We start from the raw sequence: 27074 nt of genomic DNA, 5'->3' as shown, positions 1-27074 counted from the left end.
TTCCATTTTCATCCATATGCGAATCCAATGACTATTTAAATGCTCTTAATGTTAGTGAGCCTATTGCTGTTGCAGGTAGAGCGCTCCACGTTGTTACTACTGCTCTGAGTAAAGAAACTACCCCAGACATCTGTCCTATATCTATCACCCCTCAATTTAAAGCTATGTCCCCTCGTACTAGCCATCACCATCTGAGGGAAAAAGGCTCTCACTATCCACAATATTGAATTCTGTGATTATCTTATACATCTTGATTAAGTTTCCACTCAACCTTCTTCTCTCTAACGAGAACAACCTCAAGTCCATCAGTCCAGGCAACATCCTAGTGTATCTCCTCTGCACCCTTTCCAAAGCTACCACATCCTTCCCATAATGCAGTGACCAGAACTGGACACAGTACTCCAAGTGCAGCTGCGCAAGAGTTTTGTACAGCTGCCACATGACCTCGTGGCTCCACAACTTGTTTGCTCTCCGAATAAATGCCAACAGACCATACAAATTCTTAACAACCCTGTCAACCAGAGTGGCAAATTTCAGGGATATATGTGCATGGACACTGAGATGTCTCTGCTCATCAACGCAGTCAACATGGTTTTTCGAAGGGTAGGTTGTGCCTCACAAAGTTTATTGAGTTCTTTCAGAAGGTGACCAAACAGGTGTATGAGGGTAAAATTGTTGATGTGGTGGATATGGATTTCCGTAAGGCGTTTGATAAGGTTCCCCACGGTAGGCTATTGCACAAAATACGGAAGCATGGGATTGAATGTGATTTGGCTGTTTTGATCAGAAATTGACTAGCTGAAAGAAGACAGAGGGTGATGGTTGATGGAGTTCAGTTTCTAGTGGTCTAACACAAAGATCTTATTTGGTGCCACTGCTGTTTGTCGTTTTTTTAAATAAATGATCTGGATGAGGGTGTAGAATGATAGATTAGTAAATTTGCGAATGACATTAAGTTTTGTGAAATTGTGGATGGTGCCAAAGGATGTTGCAGGTTTCAGAGGGACAAAGGTAAGAGGTTGGTAAATGTGCTGATAGATGGCAATTGGAGTTTCGTGTGGAAAAGTGTGAAGTGATTCAATTTGGAAGGATTAACAGAATGATAGAGTACTGGGCCAATGGTAAGCTTCTTAGCAGCGTTGATGAGCAGAGAGATCTCAGTGCCCATGCACATATATCCCTGAAATTTGCCACTCTGGTTGACAGGGTTGTTAAGAATTTGTATGGTCTGTTGGCATTTATTCGGAGAGCAAACAAGTTGTGGAGCCACGAGGTCATGTGGCAGCTGTACAAAACTCTGGCGCAGCTGCACTTGGAGTATTGTGTCCAGTTCTGGTCACTGCATTATGGGAAGGATGTGGTAGCTTTGGAAAGGGTGCAGAGGAGATACACTAGGATGTTGCCTGGACTGAGGGACTTGAGGTTGTTCTCGTTAGAGAGAAACAGGTTGAGTGGAAACTTAATCAAGATGTATAAGATAATCACAGAATTCAATATCGTGGATAGTGAGAGCCTTTTTCCCTCAGATGGGGGATGGCGAGTACGAGGGGACATAGCTTTAAATTGAGGGGTGATAGATATAGGACAGATGTCTGGGGTAGTTTCTTTACTCAGAGCAGTAGTAACAACGTGGAGCGCTCGACCTGCAACAGCAGTAGGCTCACTAACATTAAGAGCATTTAAATGGTCAATGGATTCGCATATGGATGAAAATGGAATAGTGTAGGTTAGATGGGCTTCAGATTGGTTCCACAGTGGCTCTTGTATCTTATGGTCTAATAGGAAATTAATCATTTTTGTTTTAAATGCAAGAGGGCATTTCATAAACTATCTGCTTCAGTGTTACAGACAATTGGATAATTGGTGCTTCTAAATTAATTTTGTTTCAATTACCCTTCGTAGAGCTCTTTGTTCTTTATTGCATTTTGTGTAAAAATGAGCTGTGCCACATTGAGTGCAATTCCTGGACTATATAACACTTAATATGCTTTTATTTAAACAAACCTTGCCACATACTGAACATCTGAATGCCTTTTACACAATAGATAAAATGTTGATGAGTCTCATTCACAGTATCAGAAAGATGTGGAATATTATGCGCATCACCCTTGATTGCTCAGGCTGCATAAAGCTAAGGTCGATGAATCGGCTGTGTTCACAAACCAAGGAAATGAGCCCTTATGATGGAGGGGCCCGTGAACCGATTTTGCCAAGTGTCTCAGAGTATTCTGTCTTTCGTCTTCTGCTGGATCTGTTGTTAATTTTAAAATCTGCAATCATTTTCTTTTGTCAGGAAGAAGTGTAAAAGGATGTGACGCAAGGGCAGTTGTATGCAGTTAGGCCACCAATCAGCCATCATTGCATTGAAAGACAGAAAATGTTCGAAGGGCTGAATGGCCTATTCCTAGTCCATTGATTATCGGGGGAGAAAATGTCAGTTGAACCTGAGCGCAGTCTCTTGGATTTTGTTTTGCACCTGCATATTTTGAAGTGCATCCTATTCAATCAAATATAGACATGACTTCAGCATTAGCTGTGTCTTTTGTTTCAATTAGTATAATTCCTATTCTTATTGGATAAAAATCAAAACTGGCTAATTGTGTCTCCAGAGCCTGGGAACATGCATAAATGTGGCTTTCCCTCTATGCATTACACAACTTACCCAGAGCAGCACATAGGTATGCATGGAATACCAAAGGGTCTAGTGTTTGCCATTTACTATCCCATCATTGCAGCTGTCGGGGTTCCAGGTAATGCATTCAGTTTTGATGAAGCAAATCATGATAAGCGGTATGAATGTTGCAAATTATCAACAGAATTGCCTTATGTGAACGACCTACCATCTGCCATTTAACTGCAAGCTTTCCACTGTATTATGTGTTAATTTCACCTTCTGCCAGGAATAAATGTGCTCTTAAAATATGTAATGACACAATATTTTTTATGTGAACAGATCACATTAAACTTCACAGAAAGAATTTCTAACATTAATGGTATCATTTCTTCACTTTCAAATTGACCATGCTCCTTATCAATGACATGGCTTCTATGCATTCTTAATTCCATCAATTCGTACTTTAGATCATTTTCTCTCTGGATTTTCGATGCCTATACAATTGTCATATTGTTCTTACTGTTCTTACTCAAAGTGTGTCATTGAAAACGATATCATCAGACCGAAATTGCTGTATTATTGTGATACCTGCCTTGGTGTTCTATACTGACATATCACAACATTACCATGTTGTAAAGGCATAAGTTAAATGTCATTCTTGTCAGGTTTGGTGAATTTTCACATTGCAAGCTACGTGTTGTTTTTTGTGTTGTTTCTACAGGCGAATTCAAGCTAGAGATGAGATGTAAATATTGTCCCATTTAACTATTGATACCTATGATTTGGAATGGCACATTGTAATTAGACTGATGTTATCGTGTGATTGCCGTTCATAATGAGATTAGTTTTTAACAGTCAGTTGATTGATCTAGCAACTTCAAAGACGGGAAATAATCTTCTGAATTAATTTAGTTAATGGATACTTTTAAACGTTGAGTATTTGATAGAAAAGAAGAAAACTATTTGTCATGACGACTTTGTTAGTGAACTGCATTGCCTGGAGAATTGTGTCATGCAGAGTTTCTGTTCTCAATCCTTGAAACCCGAAGCCAATATTGATTTTGAACAGTTCCAATGTTTTGATAATCATTGTTGGACCTCAATGGATTGCTGAATCTTACTTTCAACTAATGGGTCATTACGAACAGAAAAACAAGTTTATAATGAAAGCAGAAGTTTCCAATGCCGGATGGTGGCTGAAAGTAGTGATGCTCTCAAAAATCCATCATAAAAGATAGTCCTGCTGGGACTGAAGCAAGCTTTTTTTTTCCTACTCCCACTCACTGTCGCTTACACCGATACACGTACACTTTTGTCTCCTCAGCACGCATTGCCCTGACAATAACTTCTCTGATTATGTTGTGAAAGTGTCTGTGTCATTGTCCGGTTCACAGAATTGTCATCCCCCTCATCCTCCAATGATATTGCATTTAATTCCTTTGTTTCCTTTCACTCAGCATTGTGGTCCCAGCACAGTTCATGTTGAAAATGGGCCATCTGAGGCTAAATCTCTTGCGTAAGCATCCGGTATATGTCGGGTTCATTGTCACTGAGCAATAATGAGGAGTCATGGAGTCACACAGCACGCGAACAGGCCCTTTGGACCAACTCGTCTGTAGGGACAATCACCCCATCCTATTTTAGTCCCATTTGCTCGCATATAGTTATATCCGTCTCAGTATTTCTTTCTCATATACCCTTCCAGATACCTCTAAATGTTGTAACTGCACCTGCCACCAGCACTCTTTTTCTGGCAGCTCTTTGCATACACAGACTACGCTTTGCATGAAAACGTTATCGATTGGGTCTTTTTTTCTAAATCCTTCACCTCAAACTCTACTTTTGGTCTCCCCAATATAGAAAATTGGCGATTCACCTTATCCAAGCCGCCCTAATATAAGAATCTATAAGGTCACTCCACAGATTCGGACACTCCAGGGTTAAAGTTCCAATCTGCCCAGCCTTGGTGTATAATTCAAATCTGCCTGCTTCAGCAACACCTTTTAAATCGTTCCTGCACCTTTACCAACATCCTTCCTATCAAAGGGCGAACAGAATTGTGCACAGGTTTCTAAAAGTGGTCTTTTATCCAATGTATGGCCGCAACATGACGTCTCAACTTCTCGATTCAATGCTATAACAAAAGAAGGCACCATGCCAATTGCATTCTTCAGCACACTGTTGATCTGTGTCTCCACTTGCAAGGAATTCTGCGCCTTCACCTTAGGTCTTTTTGCTTAGCAGCACACCACAGGACACAAGCATTCATCTAGAAGTCCTGCTCACCTTTGCCTTAGTAAAATGTAACAATAATACATCAAATGTAACTCCATCTGCCATTCCGCAGCCAATTGGTCATCCGATCAAGGTACCATTGTACTCTGAGATGATCTTCTTTAATACCTACAGCACCATCTATTTCAGTGTCATCTGCAAACTTAATGATCCCACCTCCTATATTCATATCTACGTCTTTTATATGAATGAAGGAAAGGTGAGAAGCCAGTTTTCAAACAAACAAATGCAAATAATACATCAAAAACAGGTTGAAATCGTCTTTAGAACATCAAATCAAAGACCCGTCCCATCATGGTTGCCCTCTCTTCCAAACGTTTCCGTTGTGAAGAAGACACTACAGCCTAAACACACGTACTAAGATCAGCTTCTTATTAGACTTGTGGAGGTTTTCAATTCTAAGGGATCTTTGCTTCGAACGATTTTCTACATTTTCTTATAAACTTCGTCAGGGTGAGAACAAACTTCAAATGATCAAAAGGAGAGATAGCACTGTGTGATAACAAACATTCTGTCAAAAAAGACGATTGTCCAATTCCTCATGAAACTTTTTTTTTAATCAATGGTTCAGTGCTTAGCATTGAAAACTCACAACATCAGAGACGTGGGTTCGAGTCACCCTCAGGCGAGTGGCTACATGGAGTTTTCACACTCTCCCCATGTCTGCACGCATTTCCTCTGCATGCTCCAGTTACGGCCCACAATCCAAGGATGTGCGGGCTAAGTAATTGGTTAGCGTGATGCTGGCTCAGAGGGCTAGAATTGTTGCATGGGGCTAAATGGAATGATATTTCGACGGTTTATGTAATCTGGATGGATCAAACACCCTGCTTCCAGTTTGTACGGATTGTATAATTCAAAACAACTGCACAATTTGCTGAGATGTAGTAAACTCCCAATTTTGTAAACATTGTGAGGCGAGAGCATATTCTTATCTCAGTAATAAATTCACCATCTTTGTTTTGCTTCCAAACTTCTTCAATACTGCATTACTGTTTTTCCAATGCTACTATTCCCTGTCATCACTTTTGGATACGTTATCTTGACTAAACTGAAGATTTTGATTGATTTGATTTGATTTGACTTATTGCTGTCACATGTACGTCGGTAGTGAAACGTTTTGTCCTGTGTACAGCTCAGTCCAATCATACTGCTAAGGGCATTAGGGAAGCACAACAGAATGAGGAATGCCATGGTATGGTTGCAGTGAAGGTGCACAACCAGCAAGTTCAACATTAAATTTAATATTTGTTAGCACCGCTCGTAAGTCTAATAATAGTGGGGTAAAAGCTGCTTTTGGTATGCGTGTTTAACCTTTTTGGTCCAAAGGGATTGGAAGAGATTATAACCTCGATGGGAGGGGTCTTTAGTTTGATGTTCTAACGATGGTTCAACCTGTTTTTGATGTATTATTGGTATTCGCTCAGTTTAAATACATTGAAGGATCGTAGATTTGCATCAATGGTTATTATAAACAGAGAAACAATAATGTATCGCAAAAGGGGCAATTTTTAACTCGAGGAGAAAACATCAGGGAGATCCTGGAAAAGGTTATTTTGCTTTCTTAGAGCTAACTGATTGTTTTGTTTCAGCATTCACTCCCTTACTCTCATGCAAAAACATTGAACTTTCCTGTCTCTTCACAATCTTTTCTTTTTATTTCTTATAGCGAATGTAGCAGTCATTGTGATTTTGTCTCGAAACAGTTGCGGTCTGTCCAGATGTATCATTTACTACCTGGTTTCTATGGCAGTCACAGACCTCTTGCTCATTACCATGGCTGTAATATTGAACCGGATCACTGGAATTTATTTTCCATTCAGTTACTTGTCCATCACACCAATATGCAGCCTTCGTATTGCTGTAATCTATGCAGCTGTTGACAGTTCCGTCTGGTTAACAGTGGCTTTTACATTCGATCGATTTGTGGCCATCTGTTGCTCGAAGCTGAAAGCACGGTACTGTACAAAGAAAACAGCAGCATGGATAATAGGAACAATCTGTACATTGAGCTGTCTAAGAAATTCATGTTTGTATTTTATATTGGAACCTTTGTACATCATTAACAATGTTGCCTGGTTGTGTGAATTTAAATTAATATACTACACATCACTTGTATGGGTCATATACGACTGGTTTCATGTAATTTTGACTCCTTGTTTTCCATTCATTTCGATTTTACTGCTCAATGTTCTGACAATCAGGCACATTCTGACCGCCAACAGAGCCCGCAGGAGACTCAGGGCCCCAAATAATGGAGAGAAATCGGCTGATCCAGAGATGGAGAAGCGGAGAAAGTCTATTATTTTACTCTTTGCCGTCTCTGGCAGCTTCATCCTGTTGTACTCGTCATACTTCATGACCATAGTTTACGTACGAATTGCAAACGTTTCTTATTACTCGGGTTCTGACGTTAGTGAGGCATCCTTTAGTCTGGAGGAAATTGGAATCATGCTTCAGCTTTTGAGCTCCTGCATGAACCCATTTATTTATGCAGGAACTCAGAGTAAATTCAGAAGGGAATTAAAGAATGGATTTATCTACCCGTGCAGTTTAATTGTCAAAATATTTGAACGATGCAAAGGTAACATCAAATTGTAATTTTGTATTACATCCCATGTAATTCAATATTATATCCCACATTTAATTTTCCTATCCATCTCATGGTTGACCTTCAATGCACAAGTTGACCACATTAGCACATTTTGACGTTAACAATAGTTTTAATTATCCACAAAGTCATCTCTATAAGCTGTTCTCGTTTAATTTCTACCTTACCTCTGCATACCGACTCAATTCTGACGCAAACCCACCAGCCCAGAGAATTTAGCTCCATGAGGATAATGAACAATCCAATCTATGAGTAATTCATAACAATGAGTAACGAAAATATAGAAATTTGTACCCATCCTGGATGTTGATTTAATGTTCAGTGCTATGATCCGCTTTGGAATGATAAGACACTCTTTCATAACAAAATGTCACATGTTATATAAATCCGTCCCAGAACCACTGTACAGCACCAAATATCAATGACCTGAGGAAGTTGTGGAGGAAAATACAATCCAATAATACATTAATTTCCTCCCTCCCCTTTCCATCCACAATTAGGAAAACATCTCTACTGTTAAGAAGGATTATACACTGGTTTTAATAGAAGTGTTCAAAGTAAATTGCAACAAATGATAATGAACTTCACAGCAATGAACCAAATCTCTCTTTCAATTTCTTGAATGTGATATTTACCAGAGGCTTTGGAGTAATTGAATTTCGGAGAAATTACTTGAGGAAATAGAACTTATAGTCAGGTATGGGAACCAAAACTGGAGACTTACTTACAGGTCAACAACGACAGCAGTGTATTACTGCCCTGCGGCATACTACCAAGTTTTCACTTCCTGACAGAATCTATTTGAGAAATCACACTAAAAACAATAGAGGGATGGGAAAAAGAATGGACGTTGTACAACAGGCTCACTGGAATTCACCATCATGTAACTATAAAAAAGGTTTATTACTTCAAAGTGTTGGCTATTTGACGTTTTTTTTTACATGTTGTGAGGCATTCTAGATAGACTTCATAGATTCTCATGGGGAACACAACACATTTGAAATCTGCCTGCAATTGCAAATTCTCTTGCGATCTTCCTCACTGTAGAAGGCAGACAGTAGTGGTCGAAAGTTGTTTGTTTCAGACTGGAGCTCCATGATTACTGGCGTTCCACAGGGATCCCTAATGGGACCTCTGCTGTTCTCAATATATAAAAATTACTTGGATCAAAATGTAGATGGGTGAGTTAGTAATTTTGCAAATGGTACAAAGATGAGTGGAGTTGTGAATCATGTAGAATGTCACCAAAGGATACAGCGGGATATAGATCAGTTTACTCTAGGTCAAGTCTGCATAAGGAGGGAAGAAGTCTTGTGCATTCGAAAAGGCGTTAACGTGAACATATTTCCAAGTCCAGACGGGATCTGATTACATTAGATTTCCTACAGTGTGGAAACAGGCCTTTTGGCCCAACAAGTCCACACCTACCCGCCAAAGCGCAACCCACCCAGACCCATTCCCCTACATTTACCCCTTCACCTAACACTACGAGCAATTTAGCGTGGCCAATTCACCTAACCTGCACATCTTTGGATTGTGGGAGGAAACTGGAGCACCCTGAGGAAACCCACGCAGACACAGGGAGAATGTGCAAACTCCACACAGACAGTCACCTGAGGCAGGAATTGAACCCTGGTCTCTGGCGCTGTGAAGCAGCAACGCTAACCACTGTGCCACCATGTCGCCCATAATCTATCCCAGGTTACCGAGGGAAGCGAGAGAGAAAATAGCTGGGGCCTTAATAGATATTTTTCCAACATCCTTGAACACGGGTGAGGTCCTGGAGGACTGGAAAATTGCTGAAATTGTCCCCTAGTTTAAGGAGGGTACCAGGGATAATCCAGGTAAGTATCGACTGGTGAACCTGACGTGATGCTGCTGTAGAAGATACTTAGGGATAGGATCTATTCCCATTTGATAGAAAATGGGCTTATCAGTGATAGGCAGCATGGTTTTGTGCAGGGAAGGTCAAGTCTTACCTACTTGATAGAATTCTTTGAGGAAGTGACCAAGTTAATTGATGAGTGAAGGGCTGTAGATGTCATATACATGGATTCTGTAAGGCGTTTGATCAGGTACCCCATGGTAGGCTGATGGAGAATGTGAAGTCACATTTGGTCCATGGTGTACGAGCTAGATGGGTAGTGAACTGGCTGGGCAGCAAGAGACAGTGAGTAGTAAAGTGAGTTTCTCAAAATAGAGAACTATGACTTGTGGTGTTCCACAGTGATCCGTGTTGGGACCACTGTTGATTGTGAAATATATAAATGACCTGGTGGAAGGCACGAGTCTTAGCGAGGTTTGAGAAGATTTGTACATGTGGTCTGATTAGCATGTTTGCAGATGACACTAGGATTGGTGGAGTAACAGGTAGTGAAGGGGACTGTCAGAGACTGCAGCAGAATATAGATAGATTGGAGAGTTGGGCAGAGAGATGGCCAACAGTGTTCAATCCGAGCTAAAGCAAAGTGATGTATTTTGGAAGATGCAATTCAAGAGCAAACTGTACAGTAAATGCAAAATCCATAATCAAATTATTCCTTTCTAGATGATTATCAATTTTATCCCTTATAATCCTTTCCAACACTTTACCCACAACCGAAGTCAGGCTCACTGGTCTATAATTAGCAGAGTTGCCTCTATTCCCCTTCTTGAACAGTGGGACAACATTTGCTGTCCTCCAGTCTTCTGGCACTATTCCTGTAGACAATGGCGACATAAAGATCATAGCCAAAGGCTCTGAAATCCCCTCCCTGGTTTGCCAGAGAATCCTAGGATAAATCCCATCTAGCCCAGGGGACTTCTGTATTTTCACACTTTCCAGAATTGCTAACACCTCCTTGTGAACCGCAATCTCATCTCGCCTCATTTGCTGTATCTCAGTATTCTTCTTGAGAACATTGCATTTTTCCTGTGTGAATACTGACAAAAAAAAATCATTTATCGCCTCTCCTATCACCTTGGACTCCAAGCACAACTTTCCACTACTGTCCTTTTTTTACTCTGGTCATTCTTTTATTCCTGACTTAACTGTAAAATGCTTTAGGGATTCAGTTGATCCTACCTGCCAATGACTTCACATGTCCCCTCCTGACTCGTCTTAGCTCTCTCTTTAGGTATTTTCTGGCTAACTTGTAACACTCAAGCGCCATAAATGAGACTGCACGTATCATCCTTACAGAAACCTTCTTCTTCCTCTTTACAGGAAATTCAACTTATTTAGTAAGCCACAGCTCCCTTGCTCGACCATTTCCTCCTTGTCTGACTGGTACATACTTATCAAGGACACGCAGTAGCTATTCCTTGAATGAACCGCACATTTCAATTGTGCCCGCCCCTGCGGTTTCCTTCTCCATCCTTCACATCCTATGTCTTGCCTCATTGCATCATAATTGCCTTTACCCCAGCTATAGCTCTTGACCTGCAGTCTATACCTATCCCTTTCAATCTCTACGATAAGCAAATTGTCGTCACTATCACCAAAGTGCTCACCTACCTCCAAATCTGAAACCTGACCTTGTTCATTACCCTGTACCAAATCCAATGTGGCCTCACCCCTTGTTGGCCTGTCTACATACTTAATCAGGAAAAATCCTGCACACAGTAGACAAAACTGACCCATCTAAAGTACTTGAATAATAGTATTTCCAGTCAATATTTCGAATGCTAAAGTCCCCCATAGCAAATACCCTGTTACTCTCATCTTTAGTTTCCTTACCTTTACATCTTTGGAACCTTTCGGTCCCCTACTGAAACCTCCCCACAGGACGAACTCTCCTGACACAGGAGAAATGCTTGAAGGATTTCCTCGATCCTGCTTGCCAAAAACTTCTCATGTGCCCTCCTGTCTCTTTCTTAGCTGTCTCTTTAGCCCCTTCCTGGCTAACTTGTCACAGTCAAGCGCCCAAACTGAGTCTTCACGTCTCACCTTTACAGAAGCTTCCTCCTTGCTCAACATAGAACCCCTACAGTGTGGAAACAAGCCCTTCGACCCAACAAATTCGCACTGCTCCTCCGAAGAGTAACCCACCCAGGCCCATTCCCCTACCCTATTTCTCTAGATTTACCACTGACTAATGCACCTAACCTACGCATCCCTGAACATTACGGACAAAATCCTATGGCCAATTAAACCAACCTGCAGATCTTTGGATTGTGGGAGGAATCACAGAATGTGTAAACTCCACACAGACATGGGGAGAATGTGTAAACTCCACACAGACATTCCTCCCTGACTGGAACCGACCTCTGGCCCCTGGTGCTGTGAGGCAGCAGTGCTAACCACTGAGTCACCTTGCCGTCACTCATGACAAGAGATTCAATTTTAGATTAGGTTAGGTTCCTTACAGTGTGAAGCAGGCCCTTCGTCCCAACAAGTCCACACCGACCCTCCGAAGAGCAACCCACCAACCCTACATTTACCCCTGACTAATCCACCTAACACTACGGGCAATTTAGCATGGCCAATGCAAATCTTTGTGATGTGGGAGGAAACCGGATTACTGGTCTGGTTTCCTCTGTGGATTACCCGGAGGAAACCCATGCAGGCACAGGGAGGATGTGCAAACTCCACACAGACAGTTGCCTGCGGCGGGAATTGAACTCGGGTCTCTGGCACTGTGAGGCAGCAGTGCTAACCACTGAGCCACCGTGCCACCCCTAACTGCTTAAGTAAACCACAGTTCCCTCGTTCGACCACTTCCTCCATGCCTAACAGGTACATACTTATCAAAGACATTCAGCAACTGTTCCTTGAACAAGCTCCACATTTCAACTGTGCTCATCCCTGCATTTATAAATCCTAAATCTTGCCTAATCGCATCTGAATTGCCTTCCCCCCCAGCTATAACTCTCACCATGCCATATATACCTATCCATTTACATTGCAAAAGTAAACATCACGAAATCATGGTCACGATCACCAAAGTGGTCATCGATCTTCAAATCTAATATCTGGCCCGGTTCATTCGCCAGTATCAAATCCCATGTATCCTCGCCTTTTGTTGGCCTATCTACATACTGTGTCAGAAACCCTCCTGCACACATCGAACAAAAACTGACGCATCTAAAGTTCTCAAACTATGGTGTTTCCAGTTGGCATTTGGAAAGTTAATATCCACCATAACAACTACCCTGTTACTTTCGCACCTTACCAGAGTCATCCTTGCAATCCTTCCTTTACATCTCTAGAATTTTTTGGAGGCCTATGGAAAACCCCAACGGGGTGACCTCTCCTTTCCTGTTTCTAACCTCAGCCCATATTATTCAGTAAATGAGCACTCAACCATCCTTTCTGCAACAGTAATACTGTCCTGGACTAACAACGCCTCATCTCCTTCTCTTTTACCACATCTCCACTTCTTAATGAAAGATCTAAACCCTGGAACCTGCAATAACCATTCCTGTCCCTGCTCTATCCATGTCTCCGAAATGGCCATAATACCAAAGTCCCAGGTACCAATCCATGCTGCAGGTTCAACCACCTTAGTCTGGATGCTCCTGGCATTGATGTCGACACATTTCAAACCACCTTCCTGCCTTTTTAGAGCATCTTGCGACCTTGAAACCTTAATTCTGACCTCTTTACTCCAAATCTCCTGGACACTGGAGCTACAATTTAGGTTCCTAGATTTAGTTGAAACCTTTCCCAAGAGCATTAGCAAATTGCCCCCATCACACCCCAGGATATTGTTACCCTTCTGGTTCAGGTGTACACCAGGAGAAAGTGAGGACTGCAGATGCTGGAGACCAAAGTTGAAAAGTGTGTGATTCTCCTGCTCCTCGGATGCTGCCTGGCCTTCAGGTGTACACCATCCTGTTTGTAGAGGTCCCATCTACCCTGGACTGAACCTTAGTTATCCAGGTATCCAAATCCATCCCTCCTGCACCGTCCCTGTCTCTCCCCATTCCTCTCTTCGCTAGCACATGCCACGTATAACAAACCAGGGATAAGAATTCTGTTTGTTGTAGCTTGAAGCTTCCACCCTCGTTCCCTGAATTTCTGCCATACATTCCCCATTCCTTTCCTAACTATCTTATTGGTGCCTATGTGGACCACGACTTGGAGCTGCTCCCCCACCACGTCAAGGATACTGAAAACACAATTCCAGACATCACGAACCCTGGCACCTGGGAGGCAACATGTCAACCACGGGTCTCTCGTGGACCCACAGAATCTCCTATCAGTCGCCTTAACTATGGAGTCCCCAATGACTAATGCTCTGCTCCTCTCCCCCTTCCCTTCTGACAAACTCTGTGCCAGACACTTACACCTCATCACTTACCCCCGGTAAGTCGCCTCCTAACAGTACCTCGCAATGGTAAAGTCCTGGGGATTGCTATTGGACAAAGAGACCTTTGGAGTGCAGTTTCATCGATCCTTCAAAGTGAAGTCGCACGTAGATAGGACAGTGAAAGTGTTTGGTATGTTTACCTTTATTGGTCAGTGCATTGAGTATAGGATTTGGAGCTGTGCAGGACATTGGTTAGGCCACTATTGGAATATTAGGCGAAAGTGAGGACTGCCGATGCTGGAGATTTGAGCCGAGAGTGTGGTGTTGGAAAAGCACAGAGGTCAGAAAGCATCCACGGACCAGGAAAATCGATGTTTTGGGCAAAACAACCTTCATCAGGAATGAGGCTGGGGCCCTCGGGGGTGGAGAGATAAATGGCAGGGTGGAGGCTGGGGGAAGCTGGCTGAGAGTGCGACAGGTGGATGGAGGTAGGGGTAATGGTGATAGGTCAGAGAGTAGAGTAGAGTGGATAGATGGTAAGGAAGATGGACAGGTAGGACGGGTCATGACAGCAGTGCTGAGGTGGAAGGTTGGAACTAGGATAAGGTTGAGGGAGGGGAAATGCCTTCCACATCCATTAAAGTTTCACCTGCACTTCCACACGTCATTTACTGCAGCCGTTGCTCCCGATGCGTTCTCCTTTACATTGGGGAGACAGGATGCCTACTCGCAGAGCACTTGAGAGAACCTCTCTGGGACACCCGCACCCACCAACCCCATCACTCTGTGGCTGAACACTTCAACTCCCCCTCCCGCTCGGCTGAGGATATGCAAGTCCTGGGTCTCCTCCACCGCCACTCCCTTACTACCCGATGCCTGGAGGAACACCCCCTCATCTTCTGCCTCGGTGCCCTCCAACCCCATGGCATCAATATGGATTTCACCAGTTTCCTCATTTCCCCTCCTCACACCTTATCCCAGATCCAACCTTCCAACTTGGACTGCCCTCATTACCTGTCCTACCTGTCCATCTTTCTTTCGAACTATCTGCTCCACCCTCCCCTCCGACCTATCACCACTAATCACACCTCCATCCACCTATTGAACTCTCAGCTACTATGGAAGTCATTCTGGCAGTAATGTAGTTAACTTTGTGTTGCAATGCATGCCCAGGATAATGTTACTGGGCTCCAGTAACAGAAATGGTATTGCATTGTGATAGATTAGTTAAATTACTGGGAGATGAGCTAATGTAGAAGATAACGGTGTTATAATATGATAGGTTAAGTGTGATGGAGGGAATCAGTGTGGCAGACGATGATTAGTTTAGAAAGACAAAGCAAGCCAGCATGATTGGTTATGCTAATTTTATCTAATAAGCGCGGGAGGAACAACTGTATAAGTTCCAGAAGAACAAAGAGTTTGTGGGGAGTCAGGGAAGACATTTTGCTGAGTCCCACAGCTTTGGTTTTGCAAGATTAATGTTTAATTTCGTGAAGGACTTTCTGCGTCTCCTGGTAATTTTTTATAGAACATTGAATGATTCTTCCACAACACTACCTTCCCCCCAGCCCCATCCCTCCCACTATTGAAATACAACGTGCAATTCTGTCTCCCTGTTATAGGAAGGATGAAACTTGAAAGCGTTCAGAAAAGATTGACAAGGATTTTGCCAGGGTTGGAGTGTTTGAGCTGCAGGGAGAAGCAAAACAGACTGGGGCCATTTTCCCTATAGCGTTCGAGGCCGAGGGATGACCTTGTAGAGATTTGTAAAATTGTGGGATGCATGAATAGGGTAAAAAGACAAGGCCTTTCTTCGGAGTAGGGTGAGCCCAAAACTAGAGGGCACAGCTTTAAGATGAGAGGGGAAAGAGTTAAAATGAAGCTAAGGGGGTGACTTTTTCACGTAGATGGTGGCGCATATTTGGACTGTGGAGGCTGGTACAATTACAACATTTGAAAGGTATGTGGATGGGTCTGTGAGTAGGAAGAATTTGGAGGGATAAGGGCCTAGTTCTGGCAAATGTGATTAGATTTATTGAGTATATCTGGTCAGCATGGGCGTGTTGGACCGAAGGGCTTGTTTCCGTGCTGAATATCTCTATGAATCAACAAATCTATGGTAGAATGTATATCAGATTCTTTTTCCCAGGGTGGAAATTCCATTTACTAGGTTTAAGTCAAAAGGGAGTATTTTTAAAGAGATGTGAGAGGGACTTATTTCACGGAGAGGATGATAAGTATACGGAATGTGGGGGGTGGGTAGGCGAATACAACAACAATTCAAAAGAGACATCTAGACAAATTATGGTGAGGCAGTGAATAAAGGGACATGGCTCGTGTAAAGGCATTTTTTTTTTAGTATGAATGATATCATGTATCAGCACAGTTTTGGCGGCCCAAAGAACCTTGACCTATGTTGTACAGTTCTTTATTCCCTTTATTCCTTGCTTTGTCTGCACAGAAATTGCCAGACCTGCTGAGTTTCTCCAACAATTTCTGTTTCATTCAACAAACTTCTTATTGACTATGAAGCATCGTTTACAGAAGCCCAAAATGAGTGGCGGGGAGAAATGAAATAGATTAAAGAAATTGTAAGTGCGGTGCATTAATTTTCAGCAGCGGCAGTGTTGAGATTGCGGACCAGGGTGCTGCTGGGAAGGTAAATTTTGCTGTTAAACCCTTACCTCGTGAATGGTTGGAGCGAAGGCCCAACAGGAGTGGACCCTCAACAGGCTCAACCCGGGGGACTGCTGGGTATCTGAACTGATATGTTCGGACTGGGACTGAACCCGAGGCACTACACGTGTCGTGTTTCCCACCCTTCCTCCTCTTCTAACCACACAAAGAAGACCCTGAGTGGAGGGTTGTTATGGTAAGCTTTTTTAAAAAATGCAATCTCTCTTGGCAAATTCTAGCCGAGGGGATGGAGGATATGGCAGTTGCATGCTCCTCTTGCAGGATGTTGGAGGTAAGAGTTACCACTAGTGAATTCATCTGTACGAAGTGCATCCAACGCCAGCTCCTCACAGACGACGTTAGGGAACTGGAGCTGGATGAACTTTGGATCTTTCAAGAGGTTGCGCGGGCGATAGTGAAGAGTTATAGGGAAGCCATCACACCTAAGTTGCAGATTACAAGTAGCTGGGTGATCGTTAGGAGAGGGAAAGGGAATACGCAGCCAGTGCAGGGCCCCACTGTGGTCGCTCCCTCAACAATAAGTATACCATTTTGGACACTGTTAGGGGGAGTGACCTACAAGGGGAACACCTCAGTGGTAAGGTCTCTGGCAGTTACCCTGGCTGTGTGGCTCAGAAGGGAAAGGAGACGAGCAGGAGAGCGATAGTGATATGAGATTACACAGTGAGAGGGACAGACATGCGATTCTGTCGTTAAGAACGAGACTCCCAGATAGTCCATTGCCTCCTGGGTGCAAAGGTCAGGAATGTCTCGGATCGAGTCTTTCGGATTCTTAAGGGGGAGGAAGGGCAGCTAGATGTGGTATACATCGATGCCAGTGGCATAGCTTTGAAAATGGATGAGGACTTGAAAAGTGACTATAGGAAGTTAGGTTGGATGCTAAAAGGCAGGACAAGCAGAGTAGTAATCTCAGGATTGCTACTGGGGCCATGGGCTACTGAGGCTCAGAACAGAAAGCGAATGCAGCTGAACCTATGGCTACAGTACTGGTGTAGGAGGGGGTCGATATGTTGATTCGTCCTGGTGAGTTGTTGTCTGAGAGTGGCTGTTGGTTTGTGTGCGGTTATGGGTCCTAGTGGTCGTAGTAGTCTGGCTGTCAGTTCAGAAATGTTCTTGATGTATGGTAGTGTGGCTAGTCCTTTGGGTTGTGGTATGTCCTCATTCTGTTGTCTTTCCTTTAGGCATCTGTTGATGAAAAACACTACGTAGGACAAACAGGAAGACAGCTAACAATCAGCATCCATGAACACCAACTAGCCACGAAACGACACGACCAGCTATCCTTAGTAGCCACGTACGTGGATGACAAGCAACATGAGTTCGACTGGGACAACACTACTATTATAGGACAAGCCAAATAGAGAACAGCCAGGGAATTCCTAGAGGCATGGCACTCAGCCACAGATTCAATCAATAAGCACATCGACCTGGACCCAATATACCGACCACTGCAACGGACAGCTGGAACTGACAACCGGAAGCAGCAGATTCAAACTACTATAAATGCCAGAGGAAACATCACAGAAGCGCTTTACAGGAGGCTCCCAAACACTGAGGATGTCACCTAGACAGGGGACGAAACGTCTGCAACACAAATTCCCAGCTCGGCGAACAGAACCACAACAACGAGCACCCGAGCTACAAATCTTCTCCCAAACTTTAATGTAAGAAATATCAGCAATAAGGGTGATGACCGCAGAGGACCGATTACTACTTGTAACTATGATATTGTGGTCATTACTGTTGACTTGAATGTTCCAGTGTTTAGGTGTTTCAAAAGGAATGGGGGTGAGGGGTGAGGTAAAAGAGGTGGGGGCGAGGCATTGCTTATTGTCTACTGAGACACTATGAGTAGAGGTCAGAAACAGGAAAGGAGCAGTCACTTTACTGGGAGCTTTCTACAGACCCCACAATAGCAACAGAGACACGGTGAAGCAGATTGGGAGGCAGATTTTGGAAAGGTGCAAAGTACAAGGTTATTGTCATATGACTTTAACTTCCCTCCTATTGATTGGAAGCTCCTTAGTTCAAATAGTTTATATGGAACAGTTTTTTTGTCAGGTTTATCCAGGAAGGATTCCTGACTGAATATGTAGATAGGCCGACTCGGGGTTGGAGGCGGTGGTGGCCATATTGGATTTGGTGCTTGGCAACGAACCAGGCCAGTTGTCAGCGGGACACCTCTGTGGGAGAGCGTTTCAGTGATAGTGGTCACAATTCCCTGAGCATTACAATGGTCATGGCGAGGGACAACGGCAGCTGGTATGGGAAAGTGTATAATTGGAGAAGGGGCTATTAGATAAGAACTGGGGCTCCTAAATTGGGAACAGGAGTTCACAGGAAAACGAGGAGGTTTTTTTTTTTCAGGGAGGACTTGCTGATAGTGCTGGATGCGTTTATCCATTGAGGCAAGGAAGGGGTGGTAGGATGAAGGAACCTTGAGCGACAAGAGATGTGGAACATCAAGTCAAAGAGGTAGATGGAAGTTTACTCAAGGTTGAGGAGGCAAGAATCTGACAGGGTTCTAGAAGGTTATACGGTAGCCAGCAAGGAACTGAAAACTGGACTGAGGAGAGCTGGAAGTGGACATGAAAAACCTTTATCGGGTAGAACAAGGACCGAAGAACAAAGAAAATTACAGCACAGCAATAGGCCCTTTGGCCCTCCAAGCCTGCGCTGATCCTGACCCTCTATCGAAACCGGTTGCCTATTTTCTCAGGGTCTGTATCCCTCTGCTTCCTACCCATTCATGTATCTGTATAGATACATCTTAAATGACGCTATCGTGTCCGCCTCTACCACCCCCACTGGCAGCTCATTCCAGGCATCCACCACCCTCTGCGTAAAGAACTTTCCACGCACATCTCCCCTAAACGTTTCCCCTCTCACCTTGAACTCATGACCCCTAGTAATTGAGTCTCCCACTCTGGGAAAAACTTCTTGATGCCTATATCTCTCACGACTTTGGAGAACAAAATCAGGTTCCCCCGTCAACCTCCGTCTTTCTAATGAAAATAATGTTAATCTGCTGAACCTCTCTTCATAGCGAGCTCCCACCATACCACGCAACATCTTCGTTAACCTCCTCTGCACCCTCTCCAAAGCATCCACATCCTTTTGGTAATGTGGTGACCAGAACTGCACGCAGTACTCCAAATGTGGCCGAACCAAAGTCTTATACACTGAGAACATGACCTGCCAACTCTTGTACTCAATACCCCGTCCAATGAAGGAAAACATGCCGTATGCTTACTTGACCACTCTATTGACCTGCCTTGCCACCTTCGGGGTACAATGGATGTGAACAACTAGATTTCTCTGTACATCAATTCTCCTCATTACTTGTTCATTTACGGTGTAGTTTGCTCTTGAATTGGATCTTCCAAAATGCATCACCTCGTATTTGCCCTGATTGAACTCTATCTGCAATTTCACTCAACTGTCAAATCCACCTATAGTCTGCTGTATTCTCTGGCAGTACCCTTCACTATCTGCTCCTCCACCAATCTTAGTGCCTTCTGCAAACTTGCTAGTCAGACCACCTACACCTCCCTCCTGATCATTTATGTAGGATTAACTAAGATCCTAAGGCATTCTGTACTCCATGTGGTGGCATGGTGTGTCAGTATTTAGCACTGCTGCTTCACAGCGCCAGGTTCAATTCTAGCCTTGGGCGACTGTCTGTGTGAGGTTTGCACATTCTCCCCGTGTCTGCGTGGGTTTCCTCCGTGTGCTTTGGTTTCCTCCCACAATCTAAAGATGTGCAGGCTACTTGAATTAGTCATGCTAAATCGTCCATAGTGTTCAGTGATGTGTAGGTAAGGTGCATTAATCTGGGTAAATATAGGATGCTAAGGATAGGGGAAATGGGTCTGGATGGCTTGCTCTTCAGATAGTCGGTGTGGACCTGTTGGGCTGAAGGGCCTGTTTCCACATTGTATGGATTCTAATTTCTAATTATGTGAGGAATAAGAGAATGACCAGAGTGAGGGTCTGGCTCATCAAGACTAGTGGGAGTAACCTTTTCCTAGAGTTGAAGGAGGTAGGAGACGTCCTTTATTGAATACCTTTCTTCAGTGTTCACTACTAAGAGGGACCTTCTCGTTTCTGAGGACTGCGTGAAAAAAAAACAGGCTGATGTGCTCGCACATGTTGATGTTATGAAGGAAGATGTGTTGAAAATTTTGCAAAAATAAGCATCAGGATAGATAAGATTTTGAGCCCAAAGGGAGATACCCAAGTTTGCTACAAGGAAGCAAGGGAAGAGGTTACTGCATCTTTGACAATGAACTTCACTGTTCACTGAAGTAGTGTCTGCTGATTGGATGTTGGCAAGTGTTATTCCCTTGTGCAAGAAACGGACTAGGGATAATCTTGGTAATTGCTGACCTGTCTATGGTGGGCAATTTATTGGATAGGATTTTGACGGACAGCATTTATGACTATTTCGAAAACAGTCATTTGATTACAGATGGTCAACGTGACTTTGTGAAGGTCATGTCCCACAGGCATTATTAAATTCTTTGAGGGTGTGATAAAACACATCGATGAACGTCGAGCAGTGCATGCATTGTATGCGGATTTTTGCAAGACGTTTGATAAGTTTCCCCATGGTGGCTCATTCAGAAACTAAGGACGCATGGGATACAGGAAAATTTAGCTGTCTGGGTACAGAATTGGCTGACCCATAGAAGAGAGAAGGTGGTAGTGGCTGGGAAGTATTCAGCTTGGAGCTCGGTAACTGAAGATCTGCAGGGGTCTGTTCTGGGCCCTCTGCTCTTTGTGATTTTTGTAAATGACTTGGATAAGGAAGTGGAAGGGTGAGTTAGTAAGTTTTCCGATGACACGAAGGTAGGTGGAGTGCTGATAGTGTGGAGGGCTGTCATAGTTGGTAAAGGGACATTGACAGGATGAGGAATTGAGCTGAGAAATGGTACTTGGAGTTCAACACGTAAAAGTGTGAAGTGATTCATTTTGGAAGCTCGAATTTAAATGCAGAACACAGGGTTAAAGGCAGGATTCTTGGCGTTCTCGACAAACAGAGGGATCTTGGTATCCATGTCCATAAATTCCTCAAAGTTCCCACCGAAGTTGATAGGGTTTTGAAGAAGGTGTATGGTGTGTTGTCTTCCATGAACAGAGGAATTGGGTTTAATAGCCGCCAGGTTATGCTGTAGTTCTGTCGAACCCTGGTTCGAGCACTGTTGGAATAATGTGTTCAGTTCTGGTCACCTCATTGCAGGAAGGATGTGCAAGTTTTAGACAGACCGCAGAGGAAATTTACCAGCATGCTTCCTGGACTGGAGGATATGTCTTGTGAAGAAAGGTTGAGGGAGCTGAGGCGTTTCTAATTGGAGGGAAGAAGGATGAGAGAAACAACTTGATAGAGATGTACAAGGTGATGAGAGGCATAGATAGAGTGAATAGTCAGAGGCTGTTTCCTCGGACAGAAATCACAAAGGAGCATAAGTTTAAGGTGATTGGGCGAAGGTTCGGGGAGATGTCAGAAGGTTGGTTCTTTACACAGAGAATGATGGGTCCGTGGAATGCACTGCTAGCAGTAGTGGTAGAGGCAGATACATGAGGGACATTTAAGCGACTCTTGGATAGGTGCATGGATGATAGTTAAGTAAAGGGAAAGTGTGTTAGTTGATCTTAGAGTGGGATAAAAGGTCAGCACAAGGGCCGAAGAGCTTTATTGTGCTGAACTGTTCTATGTTCTATGCTCCACGTTCTTGAGGACAGATGGTATTCAGCTGAATCAATTTCATTGACAAGGTTCGCTGCATATTTGCAACCTTTTGAAAATTAAGTGAGGAAACTGAAGGATGTTGTGCGTAACTTAAAGAGAAAATATTGAATATTGGACTCATTGTAAACTAGAGGAAGTCCGTTTCAAAAGTGATTATGGAAGGTGGGAGAAAGTGAGGACTGCAGATGCTGGAGAATCAGAGTCAAAATATGTGCTGCTGGAAAAACACAACAGGTCAGACAGCATCTGACGATCAGGACCGTCGACGTTTCAGGCAAAAGCCCTACATTAGGAATCCCACACAGGTTTGCTTGCATCTTTTCTGTTTAATAAACGTAGTTCATGTGAATGTTCGTACCTCATGGTCAAGTATATCACGGCTGAACCTTCATGAATTCAATATACTGGACAGCAAATTCTTACAGATAGGGTATAACTAATTAGCTTGATCAAAATTTTGCAAGACTTAACATGTATTAAATGAAAGCTACACTGAAGAGCAGTTGTGGAAACCCAATACTAAAAGAGAGGGCATTAAATCCAAGCCATCAGCTGTGGATATAAACAATAGGAGATTCTAAGTGGTTCTTTGGTGCGCCGGTAGACACCAGGTGAAACCTGAAGAGGGAATGGTCACCATGGACAAGAAAGTCAAATTGTGAGTGACTGTACCTGTGAACCTGACAAAATTGCAGGAAGCGACGTTTTTGATGATTTAGATTCATCAAACACTGACTCCTTTATCCATAGATGGAGTACGATATCCAGTTCATTGATAATATCCAGAATTTCTGGCCTACAATCAGGCTGTCAGACCATACAATTCCAATTTCGTTCATCAATGACTCATCAGAATTTATGGACAGAGAGCGAGACAGACAGATAATGCAGAGGAGGACGGGAAGATAGATAAAGAAAGAGGAAAGGTATCGAGACTTGAAAAATGTGGGAGATAGAGAACAAATACATGAGAAATGGATAGGTGGGAGTAGGCTGGATGGAGGAAAGGTAAACAGAGAGGGAGGGTAAATATCATAGCTCATGAAGAGACACTGATCAGGCGCTTTTAGAGACGAGTTCACATAATACAAGTGTAAAGGTTCAAATCAGAATATATTGAGACAGCTCAGCAGAAGATACTTGAAATCTGACAGAGAAGCGAAGTCCAGATACCAGCATCTCAGAGTGCAATGATGTTCATAATCTGCTGCGAAGGATCTGGAACTGATGATAGTTTGGATTGTGCTGCAATCAATCTGGTATGTTGCCAGCCCATCACCTGTCATTGGAAGAAAGCACCTTTGATTCTTCTTCCAAGATGTCAGAGCACTAGGGGGTGTGTTCCTCTTTGGAAAAGCTGGTCCATTCTGTCTGTTGGGCTCCTTAATTTGCAACCATTTCCCTCTGTCTTTTACAGGTCTCAGAATGTGTTGCATTTCACGTTAGAATGTAAGAAGCTTACCTGTAAGGTCTCACAACACATTGAAGTACCAAAAATTCATTATGCTGAATTTGGCTAGCCTGTTCTGCATTGCGCATTCTATACTTCGGCATTCTTTATCTTCAGCGTGATATCCTGAAATTGATCCCTGCAGGAGACAGTATGCAGCAGGGCAACAAAGCAGGGCTGCTGTTATTGACCTACAATTAAGTATCGACTTTATTTCCTAAGTCGGTCCACAGGTGCTATTCCCTCATGTCTATTTTTCCCTTATACATTCATGGGATGAGGGCGTCACTGGCTAGGCAGCATTTATTGCTCATCCCTAATTGGTGTGGGTCTGGAGTCACATGTAGGCCAGATCAGGTTAGGATGGCAGTTACCTTCCCTAAAAGACATCGGTCAACCAAATGCATTTTTCCAACTTTCGACAATGGATTCATGGTCATCTTAATCTTTTAATTCCAGAGTTTTGTTGATTTCAAATTCCACCATCTCTCGCAGCTGGATTCGACACCTGGCCCCCTAGAACTTTATCTGGATCTCTGGATTAACAATCCGGCAATAATATTACTCAGCCATCGCTTCCCCTACGAAATCAAATTACTGCTAATCATGCGAGAGATGGTGGAATTTGAAATCAGCAAAACTCTGGAATTAAAAGATTAAGATTACCATGAATTCATTGTCGAAAGTTGGAAAAATGCATTTGGTTCACCGATGTCTTTTAGGGAAGGTAACTGCCATCCTTACCTGATCTGGCCTACATGTGACTCCAGATTCAAGAAATTGGAAGGGAGAGTTTATTCATTTCAATTAAGTTCATTATTATTTATTGCCATTTCCCAACCAACCCTTTTATTATTTTCACTTTATCATCCTTATTAACATTAGAGATGATCTTCTATTGTGTACGGGGGTGGGGGGGAGCAGGGAGGGAATCTAATACATTTTTTATTTGTATTTGTTCTCCAACATTTCCTCAATTCGTTCATATTTAGGAACCGCCCTATAGTTCTGCGATGGTTTATTGAGCTTGGGATGTTGTCCTATGAAAGAGCGCCATTTCACTTCAAAGTGTATCACAGCACTGAAGATTAAATCAACAATCACGGTCGGTCAGAATTTATATATTTTCGTTATTCCTTGATGTACGTGACTGATCCGATTGGATTGGCTATTACCCAATGCAACTAAATCACCTGGGCTGGTGGGTTTGCATCAGAATTGAGTCAGTACGCAGACGAAAAGTGGGAATTAAATGAGAATGGTTTATAGAGATGAATAATTAAAAATATTGTTAACATCAAAGAGTGCTGATGGTTTTAATTATGCATGTGGGATTGAAGGTCACACACGCAATGGACAGTATGAATAAAACATGGAATGCAACATAGAATTACAATTTGTTGTTATATTTGCAACATCCAAATAATTTGGCAATTAACCTGCTTGGATAGATAATACAACCTTTTAACTCCATTCTGAATTTATTCTGTGTTCCTGCATAAATAAATGGGTTTATGCAGGAACTCAAAAGTTGAAGCATGTATCCAATTTCCTCTAGGCTAAATGTTGCCTCATTAACACCAGAACCTGTGTAATAAGAAACATTTACAATGCGTACATAAACTATGGTCATTAAATATAACGTGTATAACAGGATGAAACTGCCAGAGACGGCAAAGAGTAAAATAATAGACTTTCTCCGCTTCTCCATCTCTGGGTCAGCCGATTTCTCTCCATTATTTGGGGTCCTGAGTCTTCTGAGTGCTCTGTTGGCGACTAGAATGTGCCTGATTGTCAGAGCATTGAGCAGTAGAATCGAAATGAATGGAAAACAGGGAGTCAAAATTACAAGAAAGCAGTCGTATACGGCCCATGCAAGGGATGTATAATATGTTAATTTAAATCCACACAACCAGGCGACATTGTTAATGATGTACAAAGGTTCAAATGTAAAGTACAAAAATGAACTTCGTAGAGAGCTCAATGTACAGATTGTTCCTATTACCCATGCTGCTGTTTTCTTTGTACAGTACCGTGCTTTCAGCTTCGAGCAACAGATGGCCACAAATCGATCGAAGGTAAAAGCGATCGTTAACCAGACAGAACTGTCAATAGCAGCATAGGTGAAAACAATACGAAGGCTGCATATTAGTGTGATGGACAAATAACTGAATGGGAAATACATTCCAGCGATCCGGTTCAATATTACGGCGGTGATAATGAGCAAGAGGTCTGTGACTGCCATTGACACCAGGTAGTAAATGATACATCTGGACAGACCGCATGTGCTTCGACACAGAATCACAATAACTACAAAATTCGCTGTAAGAAATACAGAGAAAAGATCGTGTGGAGAAAAGAATATTCAATGTTTGTGCTTGACAGTACAGGAACGATTGCAGGAAGAAAACACTCGACTGGCTCTGAGAAAAATAAAGCTTTTCGTGGATCTGACTGAAGATTACTTCTAACCTGCCCCTTATGATTCTCTGTGCATAATAACCATTGAGATGAAGCTATGATACCGCAATGTAATTAACCCGAAAAAAGATCAAGAATATATCAAAAAACAGTTTGAAATCATCATTGGAGCAGAAAATCAAAGCCCCTTCTCACAGCAGTTATAGTCTCTTCTGATCTCTTCCATCGTGCAAAAGGTACAAAAGCTTAAACACATGTCCCAAAAGTTTCAAGAACAGCTTCTTCCCCACTGTTATTAGACATCTGAACGGACCTCTCATATTTCAAATTCAATGTTGATCTCGCTCTTTGTGCACCTTTTCTGCAGCCATAACAACTATATTTTTCATTCTCTTTTATTACCCAGTGCACTTTGCATTATGATCCAACTGTACTCATGCAAAAGAAAACTTATCACTAGACCCAGGTACATGTGACCGTAATAAATCAAATCAAATCAAACAGGAACAAACCAAATCAAATCTTCAAAAGAAAAATGGATCTGAATATGACAGAAAATAGTACAGATGAAAAACAATAATGCAATATTTATAAGCATGGAAACAAAACAGATATGGTTAATATATTATTGAGCAAAGGGCATGCTCTCCCTTATTAAAATTTGGCACAATCATTACATTTTAGAAAAATTTGCCGCCGCTTTGTATCCACATTCCCCAGCAATGTGGAAGCAGGCAATTCGGTGAGTCACTGGAAGCATTTCACTCACGCCCAACCTAATACCCTACCCCACCATTTCACGTGGTCTGTCCACCCAGCCAACAGATCCCTATAGTGTGGGCGGAAACTTGAGCCCCCAGAGGAAACCAAAGTAGACAGTGGGAGATTGTGCAAACTCCTGTCTGACAGTCGCCAAAAAGTGGAACGGAATGGGGGTCCATGGCACTCTTAGGTAGCAGTGCTAACCACTGAGTTTTTGACAAAAAAAAACTTCATCT

At 42.8% G+C, this 27074-nt stretch overlaps 1 protein-coding gene across 1 annotated transcript in view; it reads left to right on the top strand.

Annotated features, from left to right (window-relative positions):
* The first annotated feature begins 2680 nt into the window (after positions 1 to 2680).
* LOC148143491 (uncharacterized) overlaps positions 2681 to 27074 on the top strand; it is a 39717-nt gene continuing 15323 nt past the window's right edge. Inside the window, exons 1-2 of the mRNA XM_087975213.1 lie at positions 2681 to 2750; positions 6579 to 7493. Of these exons, the coding sequence (XP_087831339.1) occupies positions 2681 to 2750; positions 6579 to 7493 (985 nt within the window). The remainder of the gene's footprint in view (positions 2751 to 6578; positions 7494 to 27074) is intronic.

This window comes from Chiloscyllium plagiosum, unplaced genomic scaffold, assembly GCF_037043375.1.
Source record: "Chiloscyllium plagiosum isolate Xiang-an unplaced genomic scaffold, Cpla_swu_hap1 HiC_scaffold_27, whole genome shotgun sequence".
In the NCBI taxonomy this organism is placed as follows: domain Eukaryota; kingdom Metazoa; phylum Chordata; class Chondrichthyes; order Orectolobiformes; family Hemiscylliidae; genus Chiloscyllium; species Chiloscyllium plagiosum.
This window is presented reverse-complemented; position numbering and strand designations above follow the sequence as displayed.